Below are 26,308 nucleotides of genomic sequence, written 5' to 3' on the forward strand. Positions count from 1 at the left end.
TATGCGGAGGTTTTAGGGACCAGACTGAGCTAGAGATGCTGTGGGCAGCCAAAGACTGACAGGTACGAGAAACATGTTTGAAGCGCAGTACCTAATGGGCACATAACAGCTAGAATTGACGTTGACCTCCACACAGGTAGCCTCCTCTGAGCCTTGTAAGTTGGACGAACGCGCTTCTCAAAGCCCTCCTTCTCTTCTGTTTTGCAGATAACTGGGAATGGAGACCAACTGCCGAAAACTAGTGTCGGCGTGTGTGCAATTAGGTAAGAATCCTTTTCTCCTGGCCGTGGACCAGTGTCCTGGGCCAGTGGACGGGAGACCGCGTCACTCAAGGGCGGCGAGTGGGCCCCGGCTCTGCAGCGAGGCCCCGGCGAGGGGCGATTTTCCGAGGGGCCCGTCTAGGCAGGAAGAAAATCAGAACCGGGGCGCCCACAGTGTCTCCCTTGGGAAGTTTTGGGGAGCGGTGGGCAAAGAGGATGCAGCTTGTTGCGTGCGGAAGGCCCTGACCCAGTCTCCCGGTTGGAGCCGCGGGCAGCTGGGAAGGCGCGGAGAAACTACGCCGCTCTTCTCTGGGTTGCCAGAGGGTCTGGGGGATGGGAATGCCGTCCGCTCTTTTCTCTAACTGGGTCTTTGCTCTTTGTCCCTCTTTCTCCTCCGTCCTGCCTCGCTCCCCACCCTCACCCCCAACCCCCGGGCTCCTTCGGGCCACGGTCCCTGGCGTCCTTCTCCACTGCACGTGGGGCGGGCGCGCGCGCGCGGCCCAGGCGTGCAGCCGGCGGCCGTTGAATGTCTCTTCTCCAAAGACTCCGAAATCAAAAAGGTCGAGTTCACAGACTCTCCCGAGAGCCGGAAAGAGGCAGCGAGCAGCAAGCTCTTCCCGCGGCAGCATCCCGGCGCCAATGGTAAGGCCGGGAGGGAAGCTCAGGCCGCGAGCTGGGCACCCGCCTCCGGGACTCCGGGCCTCGGGTGAAGCACAAGCAGACGAGGCCGCCAGACCCGGCGCCGCGGCTGCTTGAATTTAGACACTTAGCTTCTGGTTAGAACGGGAAGCAGCCGTTCCCAGGGACGTTAATTCCTTTCCCCAAATTATACTGCACTCCTGAGACCCAACACCTCTCCCTCTCCTCTCCCCCTGTGGTCTGATCCTCTCCGCACTCCCCAGCGCACCTCGGCTCCTCTAGCTGGCGCGGAAAAGTGGTCCAACAGCGACCTCTGTCGCTCGTCGTGTCCCACTGCGCGCAGAACCACCAGGGCCCACCCGGTCCCTGAGGCTTTCAGCCATGCCCCACCCAGGTTTGTGGGTGCGGAGTTTATCGCGGGAGGCAAGCACAGGAAAATTGTGTTGGCGAAGGTTCGCCTCGGCGGGTCGAGGTTCTGACAACAGCCCCCGAAGAGCCTCAGGGCAGCCACTGTGCGCGACAGCCGAGGGTAGAATGGAGCGTGCGCCCTTGACGACGCGAACCTGCCTGTTTGTGCCGATTGCCAGGCCTTGGTTCTGGTGATGTCGTTGTTTGGCTAATTTCGCCCAGGACGAGTCAAGGGACATTGTCGCGCAAAATCTGTAGGCTCTGTGTAAAAGCTGTAAATATCTCTAACCCACTGTACAGTGCCTCGCTGAATTGAAATTTGTCATTTAATTTTGTGTCTGTATGTGCGTGTAGGTGTATGTGTGTGTCTAAGGAGGAGAAGGGGACTTTCTTTTGGAATATATTACAAACTTAAATTTAGTGTTCTCCGGGCTTTCCAGGCTCGGTAATAAATAAGTACCTAGCCTTAATAGGTTGTTGACCTTTGATAGTGTGAGGAGATAAAGTCCCCCACAGCCCTCCGCCCCAACCCCCTCCTTCCGGATTAAAGTGTAAGGATACAAATGTAATGTGTGCCAGAGGGGGGCGATTTGGGACTCCAGTCAGGTAAACAAACCCTATTCCTACGGAGAAAACAAAGGCTTCTCGGTGTTTCCGAGGAGGGCGGGGGGAGAAAAAGCATCGCTTGTTGAAATACAACGTCTAAAGCGATCTGAGCTGAAGCTTCTTGGTCCTTACACTGCGCAATATCTCCAGTCGTCCTGCTGGGCCAGTTAAACGCTCACTTGTCCGGGATTAACCCCATGGGGTTAAATGGGGGCAATGCAGAGATAATGTCGGGTGATTTCTGTCATTAAGATTGTGTTAAATTCTTCTTCTGTTTGATAATCGGTCATAAAAATAAATTATTAGACCGGAGAATGTTTGGAATATGGTTAAAAATCAAGAGCAGCGATGACTCTCGGGGAGAATGTTTTGTGCAGGCGCAGCCCGGGCTCTGGACAGATCAGCTGAGCTCCCAGGTCTCGCTTCGTACGGGGCGGGCGGGCAGCCGCCTAGCAGAGGCTGACGTTTCTTGCACTCTAGTCAGGGAGACTCAATCTCTCTCCTCCCCCCCTGCCCCCCACCCCGGGTCTGTTTGACCGGAGGAATGGCTTCTGAGGACAGGTGACCTCCTTACAAGCTGGGAGAAGAAGGACCCCCTTCCAAGAGAAGTCCAGAATGGGATAGGGTCCTCTCACATGGGCAGTAAGCTCTGAAAGCCGAGAGTCCTGCCCGCACAGGTCACAGGTGCCCCTGGGCATTCGCTTTCCATAATTAGCAAAAATAAATAAATAAAATTAAAACCAAACAAAAATAAATCGGAAACCTAGAAATAATGAACGATTGTTTTCTTAACCACTATTTTCAGGCCTGGATTATTTTAGTGCACGTGAAAGTTTCTTCCCCCTACACTGTCAAAAAGTCTGTTTTCTACCTTATGGTCAGAAGAGAAAATTTGCTGCCCAAATATGTTTAGTGCCACTAATTAAGGAGAGGCTTGTGATGGGAAGAAATGGGGAAAATTTTGACTTTATTGGCTTTTAGGGAACCGTAAAGAAAAACTGCCACATGAGAGTAGGTAAAGCTATAGCATCTCTGAAGGTTGCCAGAGTAAGTACCCTTTACTGATTATAAAGTTTCAGGAAATCTGCAAACTCCTGGCCAACCCACTTTAAAAAAAAAAAATATTTACTTCCCATAATTTTAAAAAGAAAAAAATTACAACAGCATATGATTTCTTTTGAAGCCGTGATACTCTATTATTGGCACTATCTTCTCCTTTCCCCACAAGTACACACCATACCCTCCTTGAAGACTACAAATGCCCTGAAGAGGCAGGGTAGACCTCTGAGGGGCCCGGGAAAGTCCCCTTCTTGATGCCCATTGGGAGGACCCCAAGCGAGGCTCAAACTCAGAAACCGGAGGAAGGGGTGTGAAGGTGACTAAAATGTCCCTTGAAATCCAGGGCTTGAGGGTTAAGAGAGGAATGGCTGTGGGAGGGGGTGGTGAGGAAGAGTTGGTAACTTTAGTTACTCCCCGGAAAGGTGCAAGTGTCGGAAAGGGAACGTCGGTGTGGAACAGGGGCTCTTGGTTTTTCTTGCCATGGGCATCCCCCCCCCCAAAGGAACCCATTTTGCAGAACTCATAAGATGGCCTTGACCTTCAGGAAGAGGACTGACTGATGTTTCCCTGTGGATGACTCCAAAAGTTTAGGGGTGGTGGCTCTAGGATCAGGACTGAAATCCAGCCTGGCCTTGCGTTTTGATGTGGGGCAGATACTTCACTCAGCCTCTCACCCCCAGCGAAGCCATTAATTTTAAAATAGCTTTGGCAGAATGGCTGGGCTAAAAGTGTGCCATGGACTGGTGTGCATAGACTTTCTCCTCCAGGTTGGGGAATTCCAAGGCCCCCTGGGATACCCAAGGCGCGGTACACACCTCCTTACTCTATGGCAGCTTGGTCCCAGGCTCTTTCCGAGGAGCCGGGTAAACTCTGACTTTCTCGGTGGCCGCAGCCTCCCCCCTCTGCCCCCCATTCAATCAGCAAATGTTTGCCTAGCACGTGCTACGTGGACGCCTAATGTTCCCCCTGAAAGCAAATAATCCGGTTTTCCTTCGTGGTTATGAAGCGACTTTAATGCTAATACGGATACCAGCGAGATCAGCTCAGATCGTCTCTAGCAAAAAGCAAAATGGTGGCGCTAGGGTGGCGATCTGGACCCTAAGTTGTCAGAAAGGAGATGTGGAGGGCTCTTACTGTGGCTAGGGGACAAGAGACAAGTGCTCACTGAAGGAGGCATGAGGATTGAGGAAAATGCCGTGAAGTAGGAGAGCTGGGTAGAGAGAAGAGTTTTCCATTTTCTTTTCTCCACCCGGACATCACCACCATCACCTCAACATCCAATCTGAAGCTTTTGGCAGAAGCTGTTTCTCTGCTTTGCGGTTTTCCCGGCCAACGGGGAAACTGTACCGATTGTCCAAATGTCGTCAATCCCTTGTGGATCCCCGCTGTCAAAAGCAGTGTTCACAGGTCGCGAAACTCGCTACTGACTCCTTACGCAAAAGTTTCTGGTTGGGCTGTTATTCCACACCGCCCGCTGTTAATGTATGCAGCAGTTGTTAGAGCGACTCCGGGGAAAAGGAAATGTATAAGGAAAGCTTATTCGTGAGCAGGAATATACTAATGGAACAATCTGATGTCTTCTTAATCCTATGTAAAAAGCTTTGTCGTCTTCCTAATATTGACTGAATGGGTAATTAATGGCTCTTCATCTAGGCGAATACCCTGTAATCCAAGATAGGCAAAAGACAACAAGCCCAAGGTAGAAGACAAAGGGCCCAAATGCAGCCGCATGTCCCTCCCCAGAGTCTCCAATTGGAAGTTCCTCCTGGAGGAGAAACAGGCAGAAATGGGAGAATATACCTACCACTTCTAGGCGAAGACTTAATCACAGCACCTAGCTACCCAACTCAGTTCTTCACTACTCAACCTTTCCCTCTCCAGTCCTCTCTGCCTTTCTTCTTGAGCCTGATAGGTTGCCCCCGGCATGGAGGATCTGCAAACATCTTTACCCACAAAGCCTCCATCTTTCATTTGGGGAAATGATCAATAACCAATGAGCAACACACAAGGTCCCAAAAGGCTCAGCTCTGTCCCAGGTTTCTTTCTGCTCTACAAGAATACTCTTCTTTTATAATCCAGTGCATAGAGCCTGTGAGGACTAAGGTAGTCCTTGAGAGGAAAGGGAAGAAGTTAATGAAAGAAGACAGTGCATGCAAAATTGTGTATGTGTGTGTTAAAGAATCATCAGGAATGAAGATCTTCTTTGTGAGGATCTGATATGAAGAGTGCCCAAGATTCTCCCAGCATGTTTTTCACAGGATGACATTTTAATTTAAACCTTTAGAAGTAATATATTACTTGGGTTACTACAATGAGGTGGGTTCCTTTTTTTTTTTTTGGTCAGCTGACAGCTTTTAAAATATTATTTCGCTAGGGAAATAAAAGCTTCATCTCAGATTATAGGTGGGTATTTTTGGATTTATGTGATTTATGGTCACCATGACAACTAATGCTGAATGTTAGCTACCAGCATGTCTGGGAGAGAGAAAACAGAAGAAGGGAGAGTGAGAGAAATAGAAAAAGGGAGAGAAGGAGAAGAGAGAGAGAGGAGTGCTTTAATCCAGTTTTTTTTTTTTTTTAAGTGACTTCAGTTAGCCCCTTGCCACTTCTTTCTCTCCAAGCCTGGATATCTATGTTTAATCTCATACTTTCATTCATGCATTCATTCATTCTCTCTCCCCCATGCCTCTTACCGTTTTCTTTATTTTACTTCTTTATTTAAATAGCTACTTTCCAGAGATTAAATGAGCGCGTAGTAAACCTATAGCGCTACCAGGCAAATTTGTGAGAAGACATTAGAGGCATATTGGTCTAGTCATTTCAGCACCTCCCCCCACCAATCCCTCTCTTCTCTCATTGAGAGTGGGGCTCCCACCCGCACCGAAACCCACCCCCGCAGCTAATCACCCCAAACTTAAAGAGGTTGAGTAACTAGAGTTTGTGGGACAGAAACATAGGTATCATTTGCAGGGATCCAGGGAAGGTGGGTGTTGCTCAGTATATCTACGGACATCCGATGCGGAAAAGAATCCGCCCCTTTTAACAAACCAGCACTTCTTTATTCCATTTAGGGAATAGGGGGGAAAAAATCAGCCACGGAGAAGCTTTAAATTTCTGGGTTGGTTTCACGGCTCTGGAGGAGAGGGAACCTCTTCTAGCTTGGTTTGTTTTCCGGGGGAGCCAAGCAGTGGAAAGAGGGGAGGAAGGGCCACTTCTTGGGCAGGGTGCAAGGTCTCCATCTGACCTCTGCGCCTCACACGGCCAGCGCACACACTCACCGCACATCACGTGGCTGAGAGCTGAGTCCGGGCGGGCCTCGTCCTTGAGCTGGCCTGGGCTGGGCAGGGTTCCCGCCCCTCTAGGGCCTGACAGCTCAGGAAGATATCTAATTGAGCCATCTTCCGGGTGAGCTCTGAGGGCAGATTCTTTCCAAAATTCAGAAATCGCTTGGGTAGGTCCCAGCCCATACTCCGCCGCAACTAACGAGAGTGGCTGCCCAGCCCAACCGCTCGGCCCGATGGCCAGAGGGAATTTGCGCAACTAACACTAAAGAGTGTGAAATTAAATAAGACTTTAAGACTGGTAATCGGTGGCAAATACCAGCTCAAAACACGCCTGACCCCGTGTCACACATTTCCCTCCTGGAGGGTCTCTCTTTGAAAGAGTAAGCAAGAAAACCCAATTGAGTCGGCCCCTGATATGTCTCCTAGACTCAAAAGCTCAAATCTGCACTAGGAGGAGACCATGCAGCAGAGACCAAGTTGCTTTTCCCTGGATTGAAAACTCATGTGATGGAGGCTGAAGTCATAGTAATTTATAGAGTCAATCAAGAAAATTCTAGCCAGAGATCACAGTTATGCTGAAATCACAAACTACATAATATTTCTTGATTTACAATTCTTTCCCATCTATGCCGCCAATGCCCATGCATGCAGCACACAAGTGTTATGCAGATTAAATCTTCAAGCTTGCTCACCACTACCAGCACAGAGTTTTCATTGAAAACCATTTCTTTGTTTCTACCACACATTTCCTTTTTCCCATCTAGACTTTTCATTTTGTTGTTTCCCTGTCATGGTGGAGTGAGCCCTGTTGGTCCTGGGAAGAATGTTACCTAGTCTCATCTGCTCAGAGTGTGTAAAGTAATTAAGAGATTTAGGAGAGGATTGAAACTCTGGCTGAAAAAAATGCAAAGAAAACCCTCAGTTTGAATCAGTTGTTGGGAGTGGTGTGTGTGTGTGTGTGTGTGTGTGTGTGTATGTGTGTGTATACATACACACACATATCCATATATGTTTGACTTCATTTTTATTCTCCTCTTGACTTCAGTGGACCCACATAATTTAAATTCCTTATCTTTTTGGCTTCTCAGGGGCTTGAAGATCTCCAGCATTTTCAACATCTCCCATACATTGGTACCACCACTAAGTTGCTGTCACTTACCCTCGGGTTTTTCACCCACTTTGGAGACTGTTTGAGGTCCTTCACATGTGTGAGTTCACCATGATGAAAATCCCATTAGAAGAGCAGAGCCACCAGAACTTAAAGCAAAAAAAAAAAAAAAAAAAAAAAAAAAAAATCTGTGGATTTAATGAGATGGGTTTGAAAATCTATATGGCTCTGTGGAGCTTCTCAGTTTTGCAGAATAAGGAGTTTTGAAAAACACCCCAAACCTACAAAAAAAAAAAAATTGCACCTTCGGGGTTTGAATCTTGAAACTAGGAAAGGAGTATGCTCACTACAGTAGAGTTGTTGTTGTTGTTGTTGTTTTTCCCCATCCATTGATGTGATAGAGTCTCTTCATGAAATGAAGTTTAAGGAGCATAGTATTGTGGGGTTCATAGATATGCTGAGATTTAAAGAAGAAACTGGGATATGATTAGTAAACACATTGGGCAGAAAAGAACTGGATTCATATTGACTTTGTTATAGGTCATTGGCTGACAGTGCAATGGAAGAAAATATTTACTTTACACATATACTTTATGATCTTGGGGGAATTAGAGGAAATTCAATAAGAAAACGGCTAGAAACATTTAAAACCCTTATTTAAAAGACTTAAGCAAATTAGAGTCTTATCAGATTAAAAACCACTACAAATGTAAGAGCATTGTCTTCAGTGAAACGCTGTGGGGTCTGAGAAGGAGATTCTCCGCCAAATCTCAGGGATAAAATGCGTCATTTAAGCACTAGATAATGAGCAGAATGTAAATTAATTTAACCTTCTTTACCAACAGGCTGCTGGTGTAATATGTATAATTTAGTGATAAGATTGCAGGACCTAATATAGCTGGATGTATGAGCCTCAGTTAATGCAGACCTGTCACATGGGGATGTGTTCTGTGAGCAGGTGTGTGCGCGCATGTGTGTGTGTGTGTGTGCATGCACGCTCATGCGTGTGAAATGGGGTAAAGTGGAATAAAAGGTTAAAACCAGAAATGCTGATTTAAAACTTACTATGAAGAAAGTTCCTGTAGTAGCTAAATTCATCATAGTACGGGATGATACTGGTGGGAAGAGACTGAAAAACTATTCTCATTTGGTTCCTCTGACTGCCCTCAATTGTATTTAGATTGGGGGAGATAGGGTTGGGGGGGGTGGTCAGAGCAGAGGAGGAAGATATGTTGCAAGAAGATTTGTAGTCAGCTTCATCTGCTCAGTCCCAGACTGAATAAGTTTCCCAATCTTGTGAACAAGGACAAGAAGGGAGTTTTCTGAAGATACCTCATACTAGCATTGCAAATCATTGACTGTAATGTCAAACAAATACACATTCAGGGATGATAACACTAACTCCACAATAAAACAATCGCCAATGCAAAAACCCAGGGGAGATTACTTTGTGTTCTTCAGCTGACCTAAGCTGGGGGACAAAAGGACTTTTTTTTTTTTTCTTTGTGGTGCTGGGGATGGAACTCAGGGCCTCTCATGCTAAGCACTCTACTACTGAGAGCTATATATCCCCAGACTGACAAAAAGGACTTTCAAAAATTATATTCAATATTTGAATTTCTTACTTTAATTTATTTGGGAATGGTGCTCAAAAAAGTTGATGACCACGAAGGTGATTCTTGTTTTGTTTTCTTTTATGTAAATGAATAAGGCTTTGCTTTTCCTAGTTGAGCGTTCCTATAGGCTTTTCCCCCTCAGCCCACATACTACCGCCCCTGCCTGCTTGTACTTTAATGATTCAAGACAGGCTTGAGCTCCCTAGGAAAAGAAAATGGCAAAAATTATCCTTGAAATTGGTTATTTGACAACATTTTTTAATTGTATGGAAATTCATTACAGCACATTTTATATATAATTAGCTCAAGGTTGTTGATTCTACAGGCTTTATGGATTTGAATCTGATTGATAATAAAGTAAACAAGAGAGTCAAATTTAAAGCATGGCTCTCTCGGGTTAGGATGAGCTTAATACAGTATACAAGGAATTTGAAAGATCTAGGATATGTGTCTTAATCAACGTTAAGTAGAATGGATAAGCTTTCAGCATTTTGAAAACGCTGGGTTAGGGTTTCTATTCTATTGTGTGTTGTCTGTCTGGGGACTAATAAGCATTACAGAGGACGTGATCTGAGGCGACTTTTTATTCTTGTATAAATCCAGACTGAACCACCAAGCAGTAGTTCGTTTAAAGTCAAGGTAATTTTCTTTTGACGGGTCCATTTTCTTCTCGATTTCTAATTTATTAGCCTGCCTTTTCAGGGCTCTGTCTTCCTTGCAATTAAAGTAAGGCTTCTTCAGATTAGCGCGGCATTCACTTGACAGGCAGTTTGGAAAATTTAAGATCGGAACGTGGATTTGTTGATGTTTTAAAAACATTTTATAGTTTTAGGTAGCATGTCTCCTTTCTATACGGGGCAAGGGGGGGGGGTGTCTGTCTCTACTTGAAATGGAGTAATGAGACAAAAGAAAGGGAAGTGCGGTGCCTTGTTGATCTTGTACTTTTCAGTCCTCAACATCAACCTTTCTACACCTTTCTCCCAAGTCTTTGACTCCTACCCTCATCTCTGAACCTCAGGATCCTAACTAAAAGTCGGATCGCCTTTGGCGGGGCAGGAACAGAATTCCCAGGAGCGTGCCTGTGTAGACCCGGTGGGCATAGCAAGAATTAGCCCGGCCCCACACTGCTGATAGGTGCAGACAGGACAGTCCCCTCAGCCGCAGCTCGGGGCCTCATGATTGGTGTGGAGTCACGTCACTCCCGCCCCTCGAAGGGTCTGGAGGAGGCGGAGGCGGAGAGGGTTGGGGAGGGCCGCGGCAGAATGACGTCTCGCCACCAGGAAGCCCGCCTCTGGTTTTAAGATGTTAGGCCAACTGAGAAGCGCGGAGCCGCAGATCTTGTCCGTCGCTTGCTTGGGTGCTTGGAGCTGAGCTGCGGCGAGGCCCGGCTCCAGCTCGACGACCAGAAGGGGTGTGCGTGCGCTCCGCGGAGGGTGTGCTCAGAGGCCGCGTCGCTGCTGTTGCCGCTGCCGCCGCCGCCGCCGCCGCGGGGGATCTAATATCAGCTACCTGTCCCTGTCACTCTTGACACTTCGCTGTCAGGGCTGCGCGCGAGGGGCGGGCAGAAAGTGATCGGCGTTAGCTTTCCTTATTGGAGGGGTATTTGGGGGAGGGAGGAAGGAAAGAAGGGGGTCTTTGCACACTCTTGTTTCACTTTGGAGCGTGGAAGCCTGCTCCCCAAAGACGCTCCGAGAGGTGCTCCCTGCTCACATCCCCATGTTTCCGTTTGCCCTCTGACTTTCGGCTGCCGGATTCTTTCGCTTGAGCCTTCCGAAGGAGACCAGGGAGGCTTGGTTCCAGGATTCAGCAGGGGTTGCGACCCCTGACTCTGCCTGCAGCGGCCACAGCGGGGAAACTACGCGCCTAGAGCGCGACTCAAAGCGCGCAGCGGCGGCCACGGGGGCTCGGCGGGGCGGTAGCCCAGGACTACTAGGGCGGCGCGTTCCCTCGTCCATGAACTGCATGAAAGGCCCGCTGCACTTGGAGCACCGAGCAGCCGGGACCAAGCTGTCGGCCGCCTCCTCGTCCTCCTCTGGTCACCATCCCCAGCCGTTAGCCATGGCTTCGGTCCTGGCTCCAGGTCAACCCCGCTCCCTGGACTCCTCCAAGCACAGGCTGGAGGTGCACACCATCTCCGACACCTCCAGCCCGGAGGCCGCAGGTAAGGCGCCGCGCCGCCCCGCGGACACTCCAGAACAGCAGCCTGCGCGCCGCCTGGTCCCTCTCGACCCCAAGGAAGTCAGCCCCTCCTGGGGGAGGCGTGGTGGGAGTGGTCGTTCTGATTGCTGGCCGCAGAACTTCCGGAAGCCGGGGTTCTGATGACCCTGTCCCTTTTTCATTTTACCTCCGCTGGCCTGGCTCATTTGGCCGCGAAATTCTGCCGCCACCTCCCACCCCCCACTTCGTACACTGGCTTCCTTTCTGTTTCCTGGATCACAAAAGTTCCAGCATCTCCATTCAAGGACGTTCAGAGGCCACTCCACCTCTGTCCCTGTTTTCTCGGCTTTCAGCTCGTTAGAAAAGTACTTCTGAAACCACTCAAATGCTCCTTGCGAAGAGGCACCCCCACCCCCACAAAGTACTGGCGAACCTGGGAACCCAATGAATCCCAGTAGCTTCTTTTCCTTAACTTCCAAACTGCATCGAAAGCTGAGGGGGGTCTATAAAGACGCGCGCAAGTGCACGCGTCCGGGGAGACTTGGTGTGGCTGCGTAGAGGTGTGTAAATATACTTGAAAGCACGGGCTATAAAAATGAATGTGCCGCCTTGCTGAGATAAACATGTAAATAAAACGTGCGGCGCTTGGGGGGAGGGGAGGAGATGGGGCGCACACACCCACAACTTTCGTCTGCACACCCCATAGATGCAGCGCTCCCTGCAGCGCGGAGTCGCTGAGCACGAACCCCTCCAGCTGCGGGCAGCCCAGCTCTTTCGCGGCCTCTGCCGCCGGGTCCGGTTGGAGTCTGGGGGTTGCAGGTGGGCAAGCTGACCGGAACCTTTGTGTGTATCGTTTTCAGAGAAAGATAAGAGCCAGCAGGGAAAGAATGAGGACGTGGGCGCCGACGACCCGTCCAAGAAGAAGCGGCAACGGCGGCAGCGGACTCACTTTACAAGCCAGCAGCTGCAGGAGTTGGAGGCCACTTTCCAGAGGAACCGCTACCCAGACATGTCCACGCGCGAAGAAATAGCGGTGTGGACCAACCTTACCGAAGCCCGAGTTCGGGTAGGAGCAAGCTCCAACTTTGGGAAATTAGGGGAGGGCGTTGTTGAGCTGCAAGGCCCGCAGACCGGGGAGCAGGGAGGAGTATGGAAGGCAACTCTGCCCCGCAGGGCGCTGGTGGGGAGCAGCTTCGCAAAGGCCTAGTGGCTGCAAGATTACAGCTCCCCCTTCCGAGGCCGAGCTGCCTGCCTGGCGCAGGCGCTGGGAGCTACACCGGTTCGCTGCGGTGCCCTGCGCCCTCCCGAGCTGGGCCGCGTGGGCATTCCTCTGCAAAGGGCATTGTGTTCCCGGATTGCAGTCGCCAGACCAGAGCTAATAAAATCCCTCCCGGTCAGGAGCCGCGAACAGGCTCCAACCTGTGTGCCTTTAACAAGGAAAACCCAGCCAGACACGCAAGGGTTGGCCCTCCCTGGGAAACCTTCACGCCCGGCCTGGCTCAGCCATTTCTTTCTTCGGCTCGAGTTCTTTATACGGTCTTTTCGCGGGGGTATGGCCATTTATGTCTCTTTCAGACCCTATTCCTTGGTTTTGTGATCCCGGGAAGCAAAGTGTTATACAGAACTACTATTCTGCTAAATTCTCTTATAAGAGAAGTGAAAAAAGAAGACTTCAAATTTGGTTTATTCATCTTCTCTCAGTTGAACTCTTTGAATACTGATACAACCCTCTACCAAATTACAATCATAGTTTTAGGAAAAGAGCTTACCTTAACTTTGAAGTAAATCTGCACTCTATGGATTGGCAAAAATGAGCTTAAATAAATTACCCAATAGCAACATCCTGGTTTGTGCTGGTCGGTGGAAAATTCCAAAATTGTTAGGATTCTGGAAGCGGCAAGCAGAATCAAGTAGCATCCAGAAGTTTTGCTGTTTAAAATGATTAAAAAAAAGTTTTCTGGGTAGAAAAATAAAGTCCTCATAGCAAGGAAAACAAAAATAAGAAAACGTTAGGTAACAAAAACAGCGGCGAAAAGAATAAAAACCAAAATGTGCTTCTAAGCAAGAGGGAATGACGACACTCCTAGGAGGCATTTGTGCAGGGTATGAGGCTATGCTGGTAGATAAAAGAGCCGGGGTGAAGTTTGATAGTTTTACTTTAACTGCCCGGAACCAGAGCTGGGACTAGGGCCGCGTGGTTTTGCGCGAGGTCAGTCTTCCATTAGCCTTCTTCAGCATCAGGGGAACAGGCCTTGCACGTACCCTTCTTGCCTGGACAAAGTTCAGAAGGCCTAGGGTAGAAATGGCAAGTAATTAAAATAAAAACACAGTTTGTGGGGTTCCTGGCATTCTTCGGAAAAGAACTTCTACCCCACCCGCTTTTCCATAGCCCCTCCCTTGTCCTCTGCAGCCGCTGCGCAGGGATCTTGCTCCCTCCAGCTGCCTCCTTCCAGCGGCTGCTTGCTCAAGCCAAGTGGGAGTGAGGCGTGCTTTTTATAGCAGTCGGGTGCAAAGAGGAAGGGGGATAAAAAGGAAATCGAGAAAGAAAGGGAAAAAGCGGATTAGGCGTCTGGGACCCGCGGAGATGTGTAATGTGAAACATCACCGGTGTCAGCTCAGAAATGTCGGGCCAGGCCTCACTCCAATACACAAAAGACTCCGTCTGGGGCGACTGGTGGGCGCGATGTGGATTGGAGCGAGGTTGTGGCGGGGCCACCGGACGCGGGTGGGGGCTGACTGGCCTGGTCGCCTGCCTGCAAAACCAAAGGGTAGCGACGGGTCAGGCCTGGGGTGATCAAGGCACGCCTGAGGGGCCTGAAATGGGCGGAGTGTGAGACGAAGCAGAACCAAGGAAGGGGAGCGAGAGACCGTCCCGTTCTGGGTTTTTGGAGTTTAAGGAGCAGATTGAGGAGGTGGTCCTCTGCTTTTTATTTGGTTTTCTAGGCGAGGAAGAGTGTCGCATTCCGGTTCTTGTAGAAGGGGCTCCTTCCAGGGGATGGGGACGACAGTGGAGATCCAAGAGGGGAGGGAGGAACTGTACAGGAGAAAGAGCGGGTACTCCGGTGCCCTCCCACCCTCTTGTCCTCGTCACTGGGTCTGAGGCTTTGGAGTAGAAGCAAATGTACAAGGTGGTCTGGGAAGGGGTGGGCAGTCGGCTGACCCTCCTTTATTTCACAGTAAGTGTTTCTGGCCCCTGAGGAGGGTCTGGGTTCGTGATCAAGCGGCCCACAGCCCGCTAGACATTGCGGCCCCGCTCAGAACCCATGCTCACAGGCCGCAGCTGGCTGGGCCTCCCGGCTCTGACTGCGGCTTGGGGCTGGAAACAGTGCGGGCCTTGGCGGTGTGGGGTGCCTGGCTGCAGGGGTGCGTCGCGCACGCGCGTCTGGTGGAGGGTTGGCCTCTGGTGTTCTCTGTGATCTAGCTTTTATTAATCCCCACTGTGGCCTCTGTTTGCTCCCTTACCCTACCGCGCCCAGGTTTGGTTCAAGAATCGCCGAGCCAAATGGAGAAAGCGGGAGCGCAACCAGCAGGCCGAGCTGTGCAAGAATGGCTTCGGGCCGCAGTTCAACGGGCTTATGCAGCCCTACGACGACATGTACCCGGGCTATTCCTACAATAACTGGGCGGCCAAGGGCCTCACGTCAGCCTCCTTGTCCACTAAGAGCTTCCCCTTCTTCAACTCAATGAACGTCAATCCCCTGTCGTCACAGAGCATGTTTTCCCCGCCCAACTCCATCTCATCCATGAGTATGTCGTCCAGCATGGTGCCCTCAGCGGTGACGGGCGTTCCGGGCTCCAGCCTCAATAGCCTGAATAACTTGAACAACCTGAGCAGCCCGTCGCTGAATTCCGCGGTGCCGACACCCGCTTGTCCTTATGCGCCACCGACTCCTCCGTATGTTTATAGGGACACGTGTAACTCCAGCTTGGCCAGCCTGAGACTGAAAGCAAAGCAGCACTCCAGCTTCGGCTACGCCAGCGTGCAGAACCCTGCGTCCAACCTGAGTGCTTGCCAGTACGCAGTGGACCGGCCCGTGTGAGCCGCGCCCACTGCGCTGGGATTCTAGGACTGTGCGGGATCGGGCAACTCCGCCCTTGAAAGACTGGGAATTATGCTAGAAGGTCGTGGGCACTAAAGAAAGGAAGAGAAAAAGCAGATATAAGGAGAAAAGGAAACCACTGAATTAAAGAGAGAGCTCCTTTGTTTTCAAAGGAAAGTCCTCAGTGTCTGACATCTTTCACTAGAAGTATTTCCAACAGTTGCAAGGACACATACACAAACAAATGTTTGACTGGATATGACATTTTAACATTACTATAAGCTTGTTATTTTTTAAGTTTAGCATTGTTAACATTAAAATGACTGAAAGGATGTATATATATCGAAATGTCAAATTAATTTTATAAAAGCAGTTGTTAGTAATATCACAACAGTGTTTTTAAAGGTTAGGCTTTAAAATAAAGCATGTTATACAGAAGCGATTAGGATTTTTCGCTTGCGAGCAAGGGAATGTATATACTAAATGCCACACTGTATGTTTCTAACATATTATTATTATAAAAATGTGTGAATATCAGTTTTAGAATAGTTTCTCTGGTGGATGCAATGATGTTTCTGAAACTGCTATGTACAACCTACCCTGTGTATAACATTTCGTACAATATTATTGTTTTACTTTTCAGCAAATATGAAAAAATGTGTTTTATTTCATGGGAGTAAAATATACTGCATACATATTGGTCTGAATTCTTTCTCCCCTCCTCTGTCACCTGGCCGAGGTGTCTCAGTCACTGCCTCCTAAACAAACTAGTTTCCTCTGCCTGCCAGTAAAACATACAAGGTGGCAGTGCTTATTTAAATTTGGTAGAAATAAATTATAGTCCTTCATCAGAAACTAAAAAAAGGGGGGGGCACTCCTGGGGCTGGGGCTAGGGCTGGGGCGAGGGGGAAGATGGCAAAGTCTGGTCTTGTCTTTCAGATTTTTCTTTGGCTTAAACCCAGAGGATTCCAATATGCTAGAAACAACATAAAAGAAGAAGGAAGGTGAAAAAAATATAGACACATGACTCTCAAGTTCACCCCAACAGAGGAGAAACTGCACCTCCAGTCAATTGTTCTGGAGAAATGTGTATGCATGTATACATGTACCATTTATATACATTCCTCTTAAGAGGAATATATCTATAATAAATTTATGTGGAAACACCTCCAGTTCAAAATATTTAGGCCTCTGCGTTTATCTTTCAGGCTTAAGTAGAGAGATCCTTCATGTTATATTGCATTACTATTCTCAAATCCTGTGGATACATGAAAAGAAACAAAGACCATTTCTAATAACTGCAGCCTTTCAGTTTCTCAAAGAGCCCAGGGGTTGAGAGGTTAGAGTGGAGTTTCCTGAGACTTGTCGAGCAATATGTAGTTGAGGCAAAGGTCATGCTCCCCGTGTTTTGTTTTAAATAATATTGACCCATTAATTCTAAACCTGCTTGTTCCTGAAATTATACAGGATTATAGTTTGCAAACTGCGGGACAATGAAGCAAATCAAGATGAATTACAGCCCTGGCCCTCCCTCCCATCCTCTGACATCTAAACTGGGAAAGAGGTGGCTGAAAAAGTGTTTAAAAGAATTTTAACCACCCACACCTCCTTTATGGGTGCATTTTAGATCTCTCTCTTTTTAAAAAGTGAAATTTGATTTCTTAAATAGTAGCAAATCGGACTTATTCCCAAGGAATTCATCGCCTTGGAGCTAGGAGAGTTATGGGGGAGGAGGAGGACTGCTGAGGTCTTTTGTTATTCTTGTCACCTCCACCCCCCCACACACCACACACACACCGCTCCCCACCCCGCCCCGTGGGCGAGGACAAACACCGCGCCGGGAATGGAGATCGAAAAGTAGCCGCTGATTTTCTGGAGCCGAGAAAACCTGTGTTTTTGCGCTTAGGTTGCTTTTATCTGACTGAAACTTTACCTAGAAGCTTTTGGAGCTCAGACACTGAGTCTTTGTTCTGCAAGGAACTGCGGCTGCCACTTAAGGAGATCTCAGATAATGTCCCCGATTGAAGATCAGTGCTCGACGCACATTAATTTTCTTTCTTTCTTTCTTTCTCTTTTTAAAGCTCTGCCTTCGACCTGTGGCGGGATCACGCGGCAGTAGGGGGCAGATAGAAGCCCTTTGGACGAGGGTCACCTCCGTCCTTGTTGTTCACTTGAGAGCAGTGGAGAGGAAAACGGTCCCCACTGGCGGACTTTGGCTTCTGGAGCCCCGGGACCCACCGGTCCCGGCCTCCCCACGCCTCCTCCTGGTAGGGGATGAGGAGGGGGGACGGGGGAGGGGGGAGGAAAAGGAACTAGAAGAAGGATTTGGGGATCTAAGCTAGAAGCGCTAACGAGACCTGAGGGGAGAGTTTGCCGTCTCCTCCAGGTCAGACCGAGGGTGACTTGGGAGCGCTGGGTAGAGGAGGTGAATCTCGGCCTAGTTTGTTTGCTCAAATAGAACTCAATCAATGGGGCGGGGGGGGGTAGGGGGGATGGAAGTCTAGTTTGGGAAGAGTTGTCATTTCCCCGACTGGAGTGGCGCAGACTGGGGGCGGAGACTTGGGACCGAAGAGAGGCCTTTTCTCAACCACCCCAGCTTTCCCTGGACTTCCAGAAGAAATAATTTTACCTTCTCCTGGGTTCTTCCCCCACTCCCATCCCCGCTCGCCCTACAGGTCGCGCCTACTTTTCCCGTGGAGCGAGAGAAGCCTTCTTCCGGAGCCTGTGGGGTCGGTCTCCTTGACCCTTCCTGCTCCCTCCCCGGACCCCCTTCAGCCATCGCCACCATCCACCACCTCGGTTCCACTCAGTCGATTTTTGCTGCATGTCAACACGTTACTGGTGAGTTTGAGGGTATCTTTTTCTCCTTCTCTAGGTCTCTTAATGATTTCTGAGCTAGTTGTGTATTAAAGTGCTTATAGAAACCTTTAACATCATAGCATGAGGACCAACCTCCCCTTCTTGGGTTAAAAAGTGGCGAGTCTGAGGTCGGGCCTGCGGAGCCCAAGCTTCTTGGCCTCTGCTCACCTTCTTCACCAAGCCCAGAGCAGGGAGATGGTCCAGGCCTGCGGCAGGCAGCCTGCGCACACCATCCGCGGTGTTGGGGCCTTCTTTTATCTCCCACTTGCCCACCTGTTACTCGATCTTTTTCCACCTTGGTGTCTCTGGATTATCCTCGGGTTTTTATTTCATTAAAAAAAAAAAAAATCTCCATGGCCTCCAACCCTTGATTCTCCTAATACCGAATTCAGATTGGTGGAGATCTGGGGAAAGGTGTGTACAGCCCACGTTTATCTCCATTTCCTCTCAGTTCCCAAATCTGAGTTTTAATGTCTACAACTTGGTTATAAATTTAATTGTAAAAGATATTTTGGGAAACCCGGGCCCCATCGGCGCTTTGATTAGGAAGTGAATCCTCTTCTCTTTGGCCTGTTTTCTTCCACCCCCCACCTCCTTCCTAGGAGGTGCTGAAACCCGGGAGTCCTTTTAGGAGTTTAACAAAAAAAAAAAAAAATTAATGGGAAAAAAACAAACAGTGTCTTTAAAGTCCCAATATTCCTCGAAAGCCCCATAAAATAACCCGGCGAATCCTTTTAAGGCGAGTCTATAAAAATCTAGTGAGATCTTGAAGGACAGCCCTCCCCCAACCTCTGTCGCGAATGTGGCCAAACAAAGGTCTGTCCTGCAATCCACATCCTAATCCACGGGCGCCCCCGCCGCCGTCTCCCGGGCTTCCCGGCCTCCAGCCGCCCACAGGCGACCCATGCTACGGTGGGAGTCCCTGACTCACCGATTTTACTTTTTAAGAGAGGAGGGGAAAAGGAGGGGGTGTAATCGGATCAGAGGCCTTTATGAATATAGACTCCCTATTGATTGATTTATAAACCACCTCTGCCACCACCACCCCCCCTCCCCGAACTGCAGTTAATGTAACAAGAAACGTTGCTAATAGAGAAAAGGTCTCGAAGTGAACCGGAGAAATTCTGGTAGCAAATATTCAGAAGGAATTTTGAAAATACCCTTCCCCTCTTATCATCTCAAACAATTAATTGTATTTTAACTGATATTGAGAAAATGGTAATGAAAGATGAGGTTTTAAAAAAATAACAATGGGTTAAAAAGAAACACCATTGTAAACACAAAACTACCTTTTTTTTTTTTTTTTTTTTTTTAGTTTTAGCAGATGATATAGGGAAATTTTTACTCTAATCTTAAAAGTTTATCACCTTCAACCCTTCTCTGGCACACACCTCCTCCCTGAGGGTGAACTTCTCATTGTTGACTTTTTATCTGAAAAAATAGAAAACCGAATTTTTGGTGTTTGGGATGCATAACTTCATCCAATTCTGTGGAGTATTTTATGCCTTTTATGCAAATGTTGATTTTAGATTTTGTTTGAAGATTAGACAAGTCCTTCAAAAAAATGAAATATCCCATTGAAGATGTATTTAATTCTACTAAATGGCCTTTAAAAAATTGCTCCTCCTTTTCTAACAATCCACTATGAACATAGGCAATTTATGGAAACCAAGATATACTTGAAGCTGAAGTTACTCAGAAAAAAAAAGTCTAAAAGTACCATCTAAATTCCTTTTAATTCTAAAAAACACTTTTAAAACATGCAATGACTATATGGAAAAGGTGTATACTTTGGGGTATAGTGCAGTGGAATTGCAATTTTTTTTTTTCCTTCGGAGAGACAACATAAGTTCAGACTCAATGGGCCCTTCATGACCAGGGTGTGTGTCTGCACTCTGACTTTGATGGATCTTTCTCCATCTAGTTCTCCCTTTCCAGTCTTCCGACCAAAAAAAAAAAAAAAAAAAAAGGCATCATCCCCCCACTTTTCTCCTGTTATTTCCCCCTCCTACTGTCTTTGTCCCTAGCAAAGTTTTCACATTTTTGCTTTGTTGTTTTGTATTTTCCCTGCTCTAGCAACTTAGAAAATGACTCGTGAGGCTGGGACCTTAAGTATCGAGATTAAGGCATGCGGTGGTTTCCTGAGAGCCCCAAGACTCGCCGTATCAAAGCTTCCTCTTTCCAGAAGTAGCAAAGCTTCTGTGCCTCCGCCAGCAGTTTGCCTCAGCGGGGAACCCCCTGACTCGAAGTTCAGGGTAGGAACATTTTTCCTCCTCGCTCTGGAATATGAAACCTAGAACCGTCCCTTCTGTCTTTGAAAGTGGTGGGGCACCACATCAGATTGTGATTTGGAACTCAGACTAGTGTAGTCCAGCAATTCTGCTTCTCTGGGTAGGTAGCAGGGTGGGGTTGCTGCACCCAAGAGTAGTTTAATGGCATTTCCCTCTGCCCTACGGAAGGACTAGCCGGGCCTTCTGGGGCATCACTTCACGCAGTTCCCTCCATTTGGTTGACCGCCAGTCTAGCTGACATGACAGCTTCACCCCGCTGTGTGCGGGCGTGAGGGAGGGGGAGGGGAGACTGTGGACAGTGGTGGAGACCCTGCAGGCCATCCTCGGTGCTAAGGAAGGAGCTTTGCCTGCTAGTGCCCTAGGCTACAAACTACAGATCACTTTGTTTGAAAATAAAATAATATCAAACAAAAGAAAGTGAAATAAAACCCTTCTTCTGTGGGCTCTGGGCCTCGGGCGATGTTCATTTACAGGACTTTACCGATCTCAGAGCCTTCGGCCCCCTTGAAATCCTTGAAATTGAGGGAGCCGTTCTTATCTGATGAGGTGGTGTCCTGTTTATCTGTTTCTCTGACAAGGAAAAAAAAAATCCCTTGTGTGAATGCTGGGCCGCAATTCCCAGCCCCGGCCTTCCAGAGAGAAGCTCTCCAGTCCCGAACCTCCTTCGGCAGCGCAACTGGGCCAGCTTGCCAACCTCCAAGCACCAGGTTCTGGACAGTTGATCAGGACATTCTGGACGCCTGCATTCCGCTTGGGTCAGGCGGCCAGGTCTTTAGAATGACGTTCCACCTGAGCGTGCCCCTAAGGGCGGCTTCTCCTAGGGCCTCATTGGCCGCCTGAACCGTGACTCGGGGACAATTCCGCCCTCCCGCTTTCCATTAACCAGAGCACCTGTTGGATCTTAATGTTCGTTTTTTTTTTTGGCCGGTGACAGGGGGGAAGGGCGGTGGTAAGACGTCCTGCCTCCCTTTACCCTGACAGTATTTTCAGAGGCAGTCGGAGAAGCGGGCCTTGGAGAGACACCTACACACCTCCGGGTCGCCCTCTTGGGTCCTGGCACTCTGCGGGTCTCTTCGACCACAAAACTGAAATCTAATCTGCAGCTGCCGCCGCGCCCCCGCTTCCCGCCAGCGTCCCGCCCGAAGCCCCAGGCACCCGGGTCATCGAAGTCTGTTCCCTGGCGCGGCTCGGAAGGCCTTGCGGTCCAGCTGGGGAGACACGCTGGCCCAGGCGCCTGCACTCAAGACGGCCCCCCGCACGCGCCGCTGGGGACCTGGGCGGCTGCCTGGTGGCGGGTCCGGCTCGGCCCGGGTGCGGCTTTCTAGCTGTGCCTCCCGAAAAGCTAGATGGCCTGGGCTGTAGATGTGTCCTCCAAGGGAGTCTCAGCTGGCAGGCGAAGCCCTCCCACCACACCCCTTCTCACCCTCTCGCGGGCCTCTGCGTCTTCACTCTGGAGCGGCCATATACCTTGAGTGGGTCATCCCTGCTGCCTCCTACTGCCTCTCGAAGCCCGGGGTTTGAACATTAACCGGACAGAGCTATAGAGTAGGGTAAAACGTTACATATAAAAATGAATCATCTATCAGATCCTGGGAGCGATGACCTATAGCCAGCTGGGCGTTTTCAGCAGCCCCAGCAGTGTTACTACCCCAAGTTTCTTCTGACCCGCCACTTCCCAGGGACCATTCAGCTGCGCTGAGGACAGGTTGAGGTTGGAGGGTCGAGGGTTAATGAGCCAACCTTGTCCTTGAGGAGTCTGTGGTTAAGGACTACTAACACAAGCCAATGTCCTTTCTCTCATATTTGAGAAATATCTAGAACAGATTTTTGTCTCTTATTAAACGTTGGTGGGGACAGCTGTAATCTAGGAGGAACCCCTGCCGTCAGAGCCAAAGAAGCGCTGCACCTCTGGATTACAGGGTGGAATCCTAGAAAACAGGGCTAGGTGGGTAGGAAGTGGCAATAGAAGCCTAAGGACCCAGGACTGGATAGGCGGGGGAGGTGCGCTGTGGGTGGCTCAACGGGCACTGGACCTGGCCCTGAGGCTGAGGCCAAGCACAAGCCCTGGCCTGTGGACCACGATGAAATCCCAGGCTCTGGTTGGACCCCACCTCTCATTCCACTCGCCTGGATAGTCTTTTGCTGACTCTGACTTATGTGATTCTTTCAACATAAATAATCGAAAGTCACAATGTTACTTCTGCACTAACTTATGCACTACTGGGCTCAGCCAAATGCATGCTATTTGCAAAAGATAACAGAACTAAAGGAAGAATTAAAGACTATGCACCTCCTGAGTTTTTGTGCCCTCACCTGGAAACTTTAGTGACTCAGGCACTCAACAAATTCCTGAATAGGAAGGTGACTCCTTTACTCTATCTCTGTTGTTCTCCCTCTTCCTAATCCTTACTTCCCCTCCCCCATTAAAAAAAAAGTGAGATAAGGTGGGTACAAGCCAGATATGTAATGCTGTATAGCTCTCTCATTTGTTGCCAACAAACTCCAGAAAATTCTTGTACCTCTTAGGAAAATTGGTTCATTTATTATGCAAAATAGTTGTTTATGTAAAATTCAGTGCCTTGCCTGTAGTAACCTCTCAGTGATTCCCTGCTCCCCCCAGATATTACCCTGAATGTCTACAAGGTTTTTCAGAGACTCACTCAGCAGGCATCAAGCCTGGGTTGAATACCATGTACTAGTATTAATTGAACATCACCATTCTGCTAGTTCCTAGAGAATACAGCTTCAGTTCAAGATGTGATTACAGAGTGTTCATCACTTCACATAGTGTCACAACTCTAACTTTGTGCATATGATGTGCTATGTCATCCCCCTAGAGCAGTTATAGCCCATCTTTTTTTTATCCCACTCCCCCAAGAAAAACAGAATTGACTCAATGTTCCACCTGTTTGCTCCAGAGAAACAATGAACACATCAAAGCAAATAAATAAAAAGAGGCATGAATCACACACTCAGTTGCCCTTCAGTAACTTAGAGACACAAGGAAGCATAAGTGGGGAAAGAGTATTTACTTTTAAAGGTGCCCATGGTTGGGGAAGGGAGTATTATAAAGAGTATGTATGGCAGCACTCAAATTGTCTTCTTCCCCACCAAACTACCATGTTATCTGACACCCTCAATCTATTTGTGTCCTGGGTAACAGACGGTTTGACTAAGAGGTCACAGACTAGAGGGCTTGGGTGACTGGAAACAAGTTTGACAAGGAAGGAATCTGGGTGGGGTGCCACCCTGGAGGTGGAGAGAGGATGAGGCCACAGTGGCTGGAGCAACTTGGCAACCCCAAGCCTCTGCTGGACCCTGCATTTACATGAGATGCATTGTCAGAGATTGGGGGATCAAGAATAGCTGCCAACACAACTGCATGGATCAGAGAAATTAAGTCTGTCTACATCTCTTTTTTTCCTTTATATTCTACTTCCTTTATTTTCTCCTTTTCTTCTTGTTCTTATTCTATCTCAGTAGGCTTTCTCCAGAATCCTAGCTACTCCCTCTGCTTGACCTCTCTTTTAATTTAAGTCTTCAGATTGTCTTTCATATATAAAAGTTGTTCCATACAAACAAGAATCGACCTATAAACCATTCGTACTCATAAATATGGAGTGCTTATATGAATCATAAAGGTTTTAGGACCAATAAGTATAGCATACAAAACTAGAAACTGGCTTTTCAGAACAAAAGAGGGACCAGGTGTGTGTTTTTTAATAAAACCCCACTGCATGCTGGATATTCCAGAGGGTTGAGGAACATACTCCTTTTACCCCAGATAGCATGACTTTTTGCATTGTGGTCCCCCCTAAAATGAAACCTCTCTGTTCAGTTTATCTTTCTTACCTTGGAAGCTCCTCCCCTGATGAAACTGCCACCTGTGAACTTGCACACATTGCCTAAATTATGTGTTCAGGGAAAATAAAGAGCAGTCCTTTTATAGAGTTTATGTGTTAATAATATGAGTTCATCTCTGCATCTTTTCATACAAAGGTCCTTGTTTTTCTTGTGCTTTATCCTTTTGTTCTTGACTCAGCAGTATTTTAGGGTGATTTTTCTTTTTGTTTTGTGTAATTAGAAAACACTTTCACTTTCATCCTGCAAATCTTTTAGACTAGAAAGATTGAAAGATCATCATTTCTTCTGCAGAAGAGCTGCTCCATTCCATTCTCCTTTGCACCTCTCTTTTCCTTTAGGACTTCTTCCAAAATCTCCTTAAGGTAATTCTAATTTCACAATTCTCTCCCCTTTTAATTTTTAAACTTCATTTCTGAGTGCCCTTGTTGCCATACTCCACAGCTAAATTTGTTTGAATTACTCCGCCGTCAATTATCAAAGAGGGTGTTTTACTATGAATTAAGTTGTTGGGGTCTTTTTTAGCTTCTTATGGGAGCCTGGCACAATACCTGGTAAAATATTAGATGTTCAATAAATGCCTATTGATCAAATGATATAATTAAAACCTTTGTTCACAAAAATACTAGTTCAAAGACATTGAAATCTATTGAATTGGCATGTATTAAATTTCAGATTAGTTCTAATTAATTTCTAATCCTTTTCTCAACAAATCAGACATGTAAAAGAATTCTATAGCAGAAATTCCATCTTGATCTTTTTTTCATCATCTTCACTACGTCAGAGGATTTTAAGGATAAATCATGATCACTGTTCAAAAAGATATTGGACAAATTTTAATATTTTAATATAGTTATATTAAAATAAAGAATTTCAAAAATCTATCATGGAGAATATGTATGGTAAGGGATGTAGACAAAGGAGGTATGGAGGTATGTTTATTGGGGGGGGGGTGGAGGACACATAAATGACATAGAAGTTTCCAGTTTGTAATTGTCTAGGATAATTTTGCTAGTTAAGAGATTATATTTTCAATCTTCACATTATTTTGCATTTTAAAATATTTTGCTATTTACAATAGTATCAAACTATACTATGATTCATAGCATATTGAATAAAGTTGGATACTTTGGATAAAGTTGGGTTTCTCTCTCTCTCTCTCTCTCTCTCTCTCTCTGCCATACTGATGATCAATCCTGGGGCCTTGCCCATCCTATGCAAGTGCCCTACCTTGAGCTATTCCCCTAGCCCTTGCTTTGCCATTTTTATGGTTAGACATAAGAAAACCTAAGAAGTTAAAAATCACTGATCCAAAAACAACAAAAAAGGATTTTACCCACTCAGACTTTAATTAAAGTCATAGACCAAAAAAATAATATCTTTATTTCTTGCTAATTTTTGTCCAGTAAGTTTCACATATTTTTGATTAATTTATTGGTGGCAAAATATTCCTTAGAACACTTACCATATGCACTCCCATTTTCCAACTATTATGATAAACAACAAACTAAACACACTTCACCAGAAATAATGAGAAGATGTTGATGAAACATCTATGAAGCATCAGTAGCTTTCAGTGTGAACCAGAAAAAAAAAAATGCCCTATAGTGCTAAGTAAATGAGCTAAAAAATACACATATAAACAAACAAATAAGTAAACAGCAGGGACCGGGGCAGAAGAGAGTTACAATCGAGTTTTTCAGTGTCTTCAGTGTCTTCCGACCTTCTGAAGACCCCAGTTTTTACTGGAGAATCACTATCTTTGGTGTACCATTTCTTAGAGGTCAGGAAGGGTACATGGCTGGGGATTAAAATTGTACTTAATTGAAAAAATTATCTTTGTTTGGTTCAACTGCTATACTCATCATTTAAAAAATAATCCACATGCTCATAAAGCAATCATGACATTATTTTTACAGCACTCATTTTTTGATTTATTTTATTTATAATTTCTCTAAATATAATAATATAGTGATGCAGATGGTAGTTTGTTGAGTACTTCCTATGAGCCAGGATCTAGCTAGTGCTTTTCATATGTAATCTCAATTAATTCTTACAACAACAATACTACAAAGTAGATACTATTATTTTCTTATTTGATGGAGGAGAAAATTGATACT

At 47.3% G+C, this 26,308-nt stretch overlaps 1 protein-coding gene across 3 annotated transcripts; it reads left to right on the plus strand.

Moving 5' to 3' along the window:
• Nucleotides 1–217: 217 nt before the first annotated feature.
• On the plus strand, nt 218–15,177 carry Pitx2 (paired like homeodomain 2). 3 transcript variants are annotated; one of them, XM_027935432.2, is made up of 4 exons: nt 218–263; nt 765–902; nt 11,998–12,203; nt 14,614–15,177. In XM_027935432.2, exons 1-4 carry the CDS (start codon nt 218–220, stop codon nt 15,175–15,177), a joined length of 954 nt encoding a protein of 317 aa, XP_027791233.1. The 3 variants fall into 3 exon arrangements, with proteins under 3 accessions (XP_027791233.1, XP_027791234.1, XP_027791231.1); XM_027935433.2 differs by having other exon boundaries at nt 804–902; XM_027935430.2 differs by lacking the exons at nt 218–263; nt 765–902 and adding an exon at nt 10,934–11,141.
• Nucleotides 15,178–26,308: the final 11,131 nt, after the last annotated feature.

This window comes from Marmota flaviventris, chromosome 7, assembly GCF_047511675.1.
Source record: "Marmota flaviventris isolate mMarFla1 chromosome 7, mMarFla1.hap1, whole genome shotgun sequence".
Taxonomy (NCBI): Eukaryota; Metazoa; Chordata; class Mammalia; order Rodentia; family Sciuridae; genus Marmota; species Marmota flaviventris.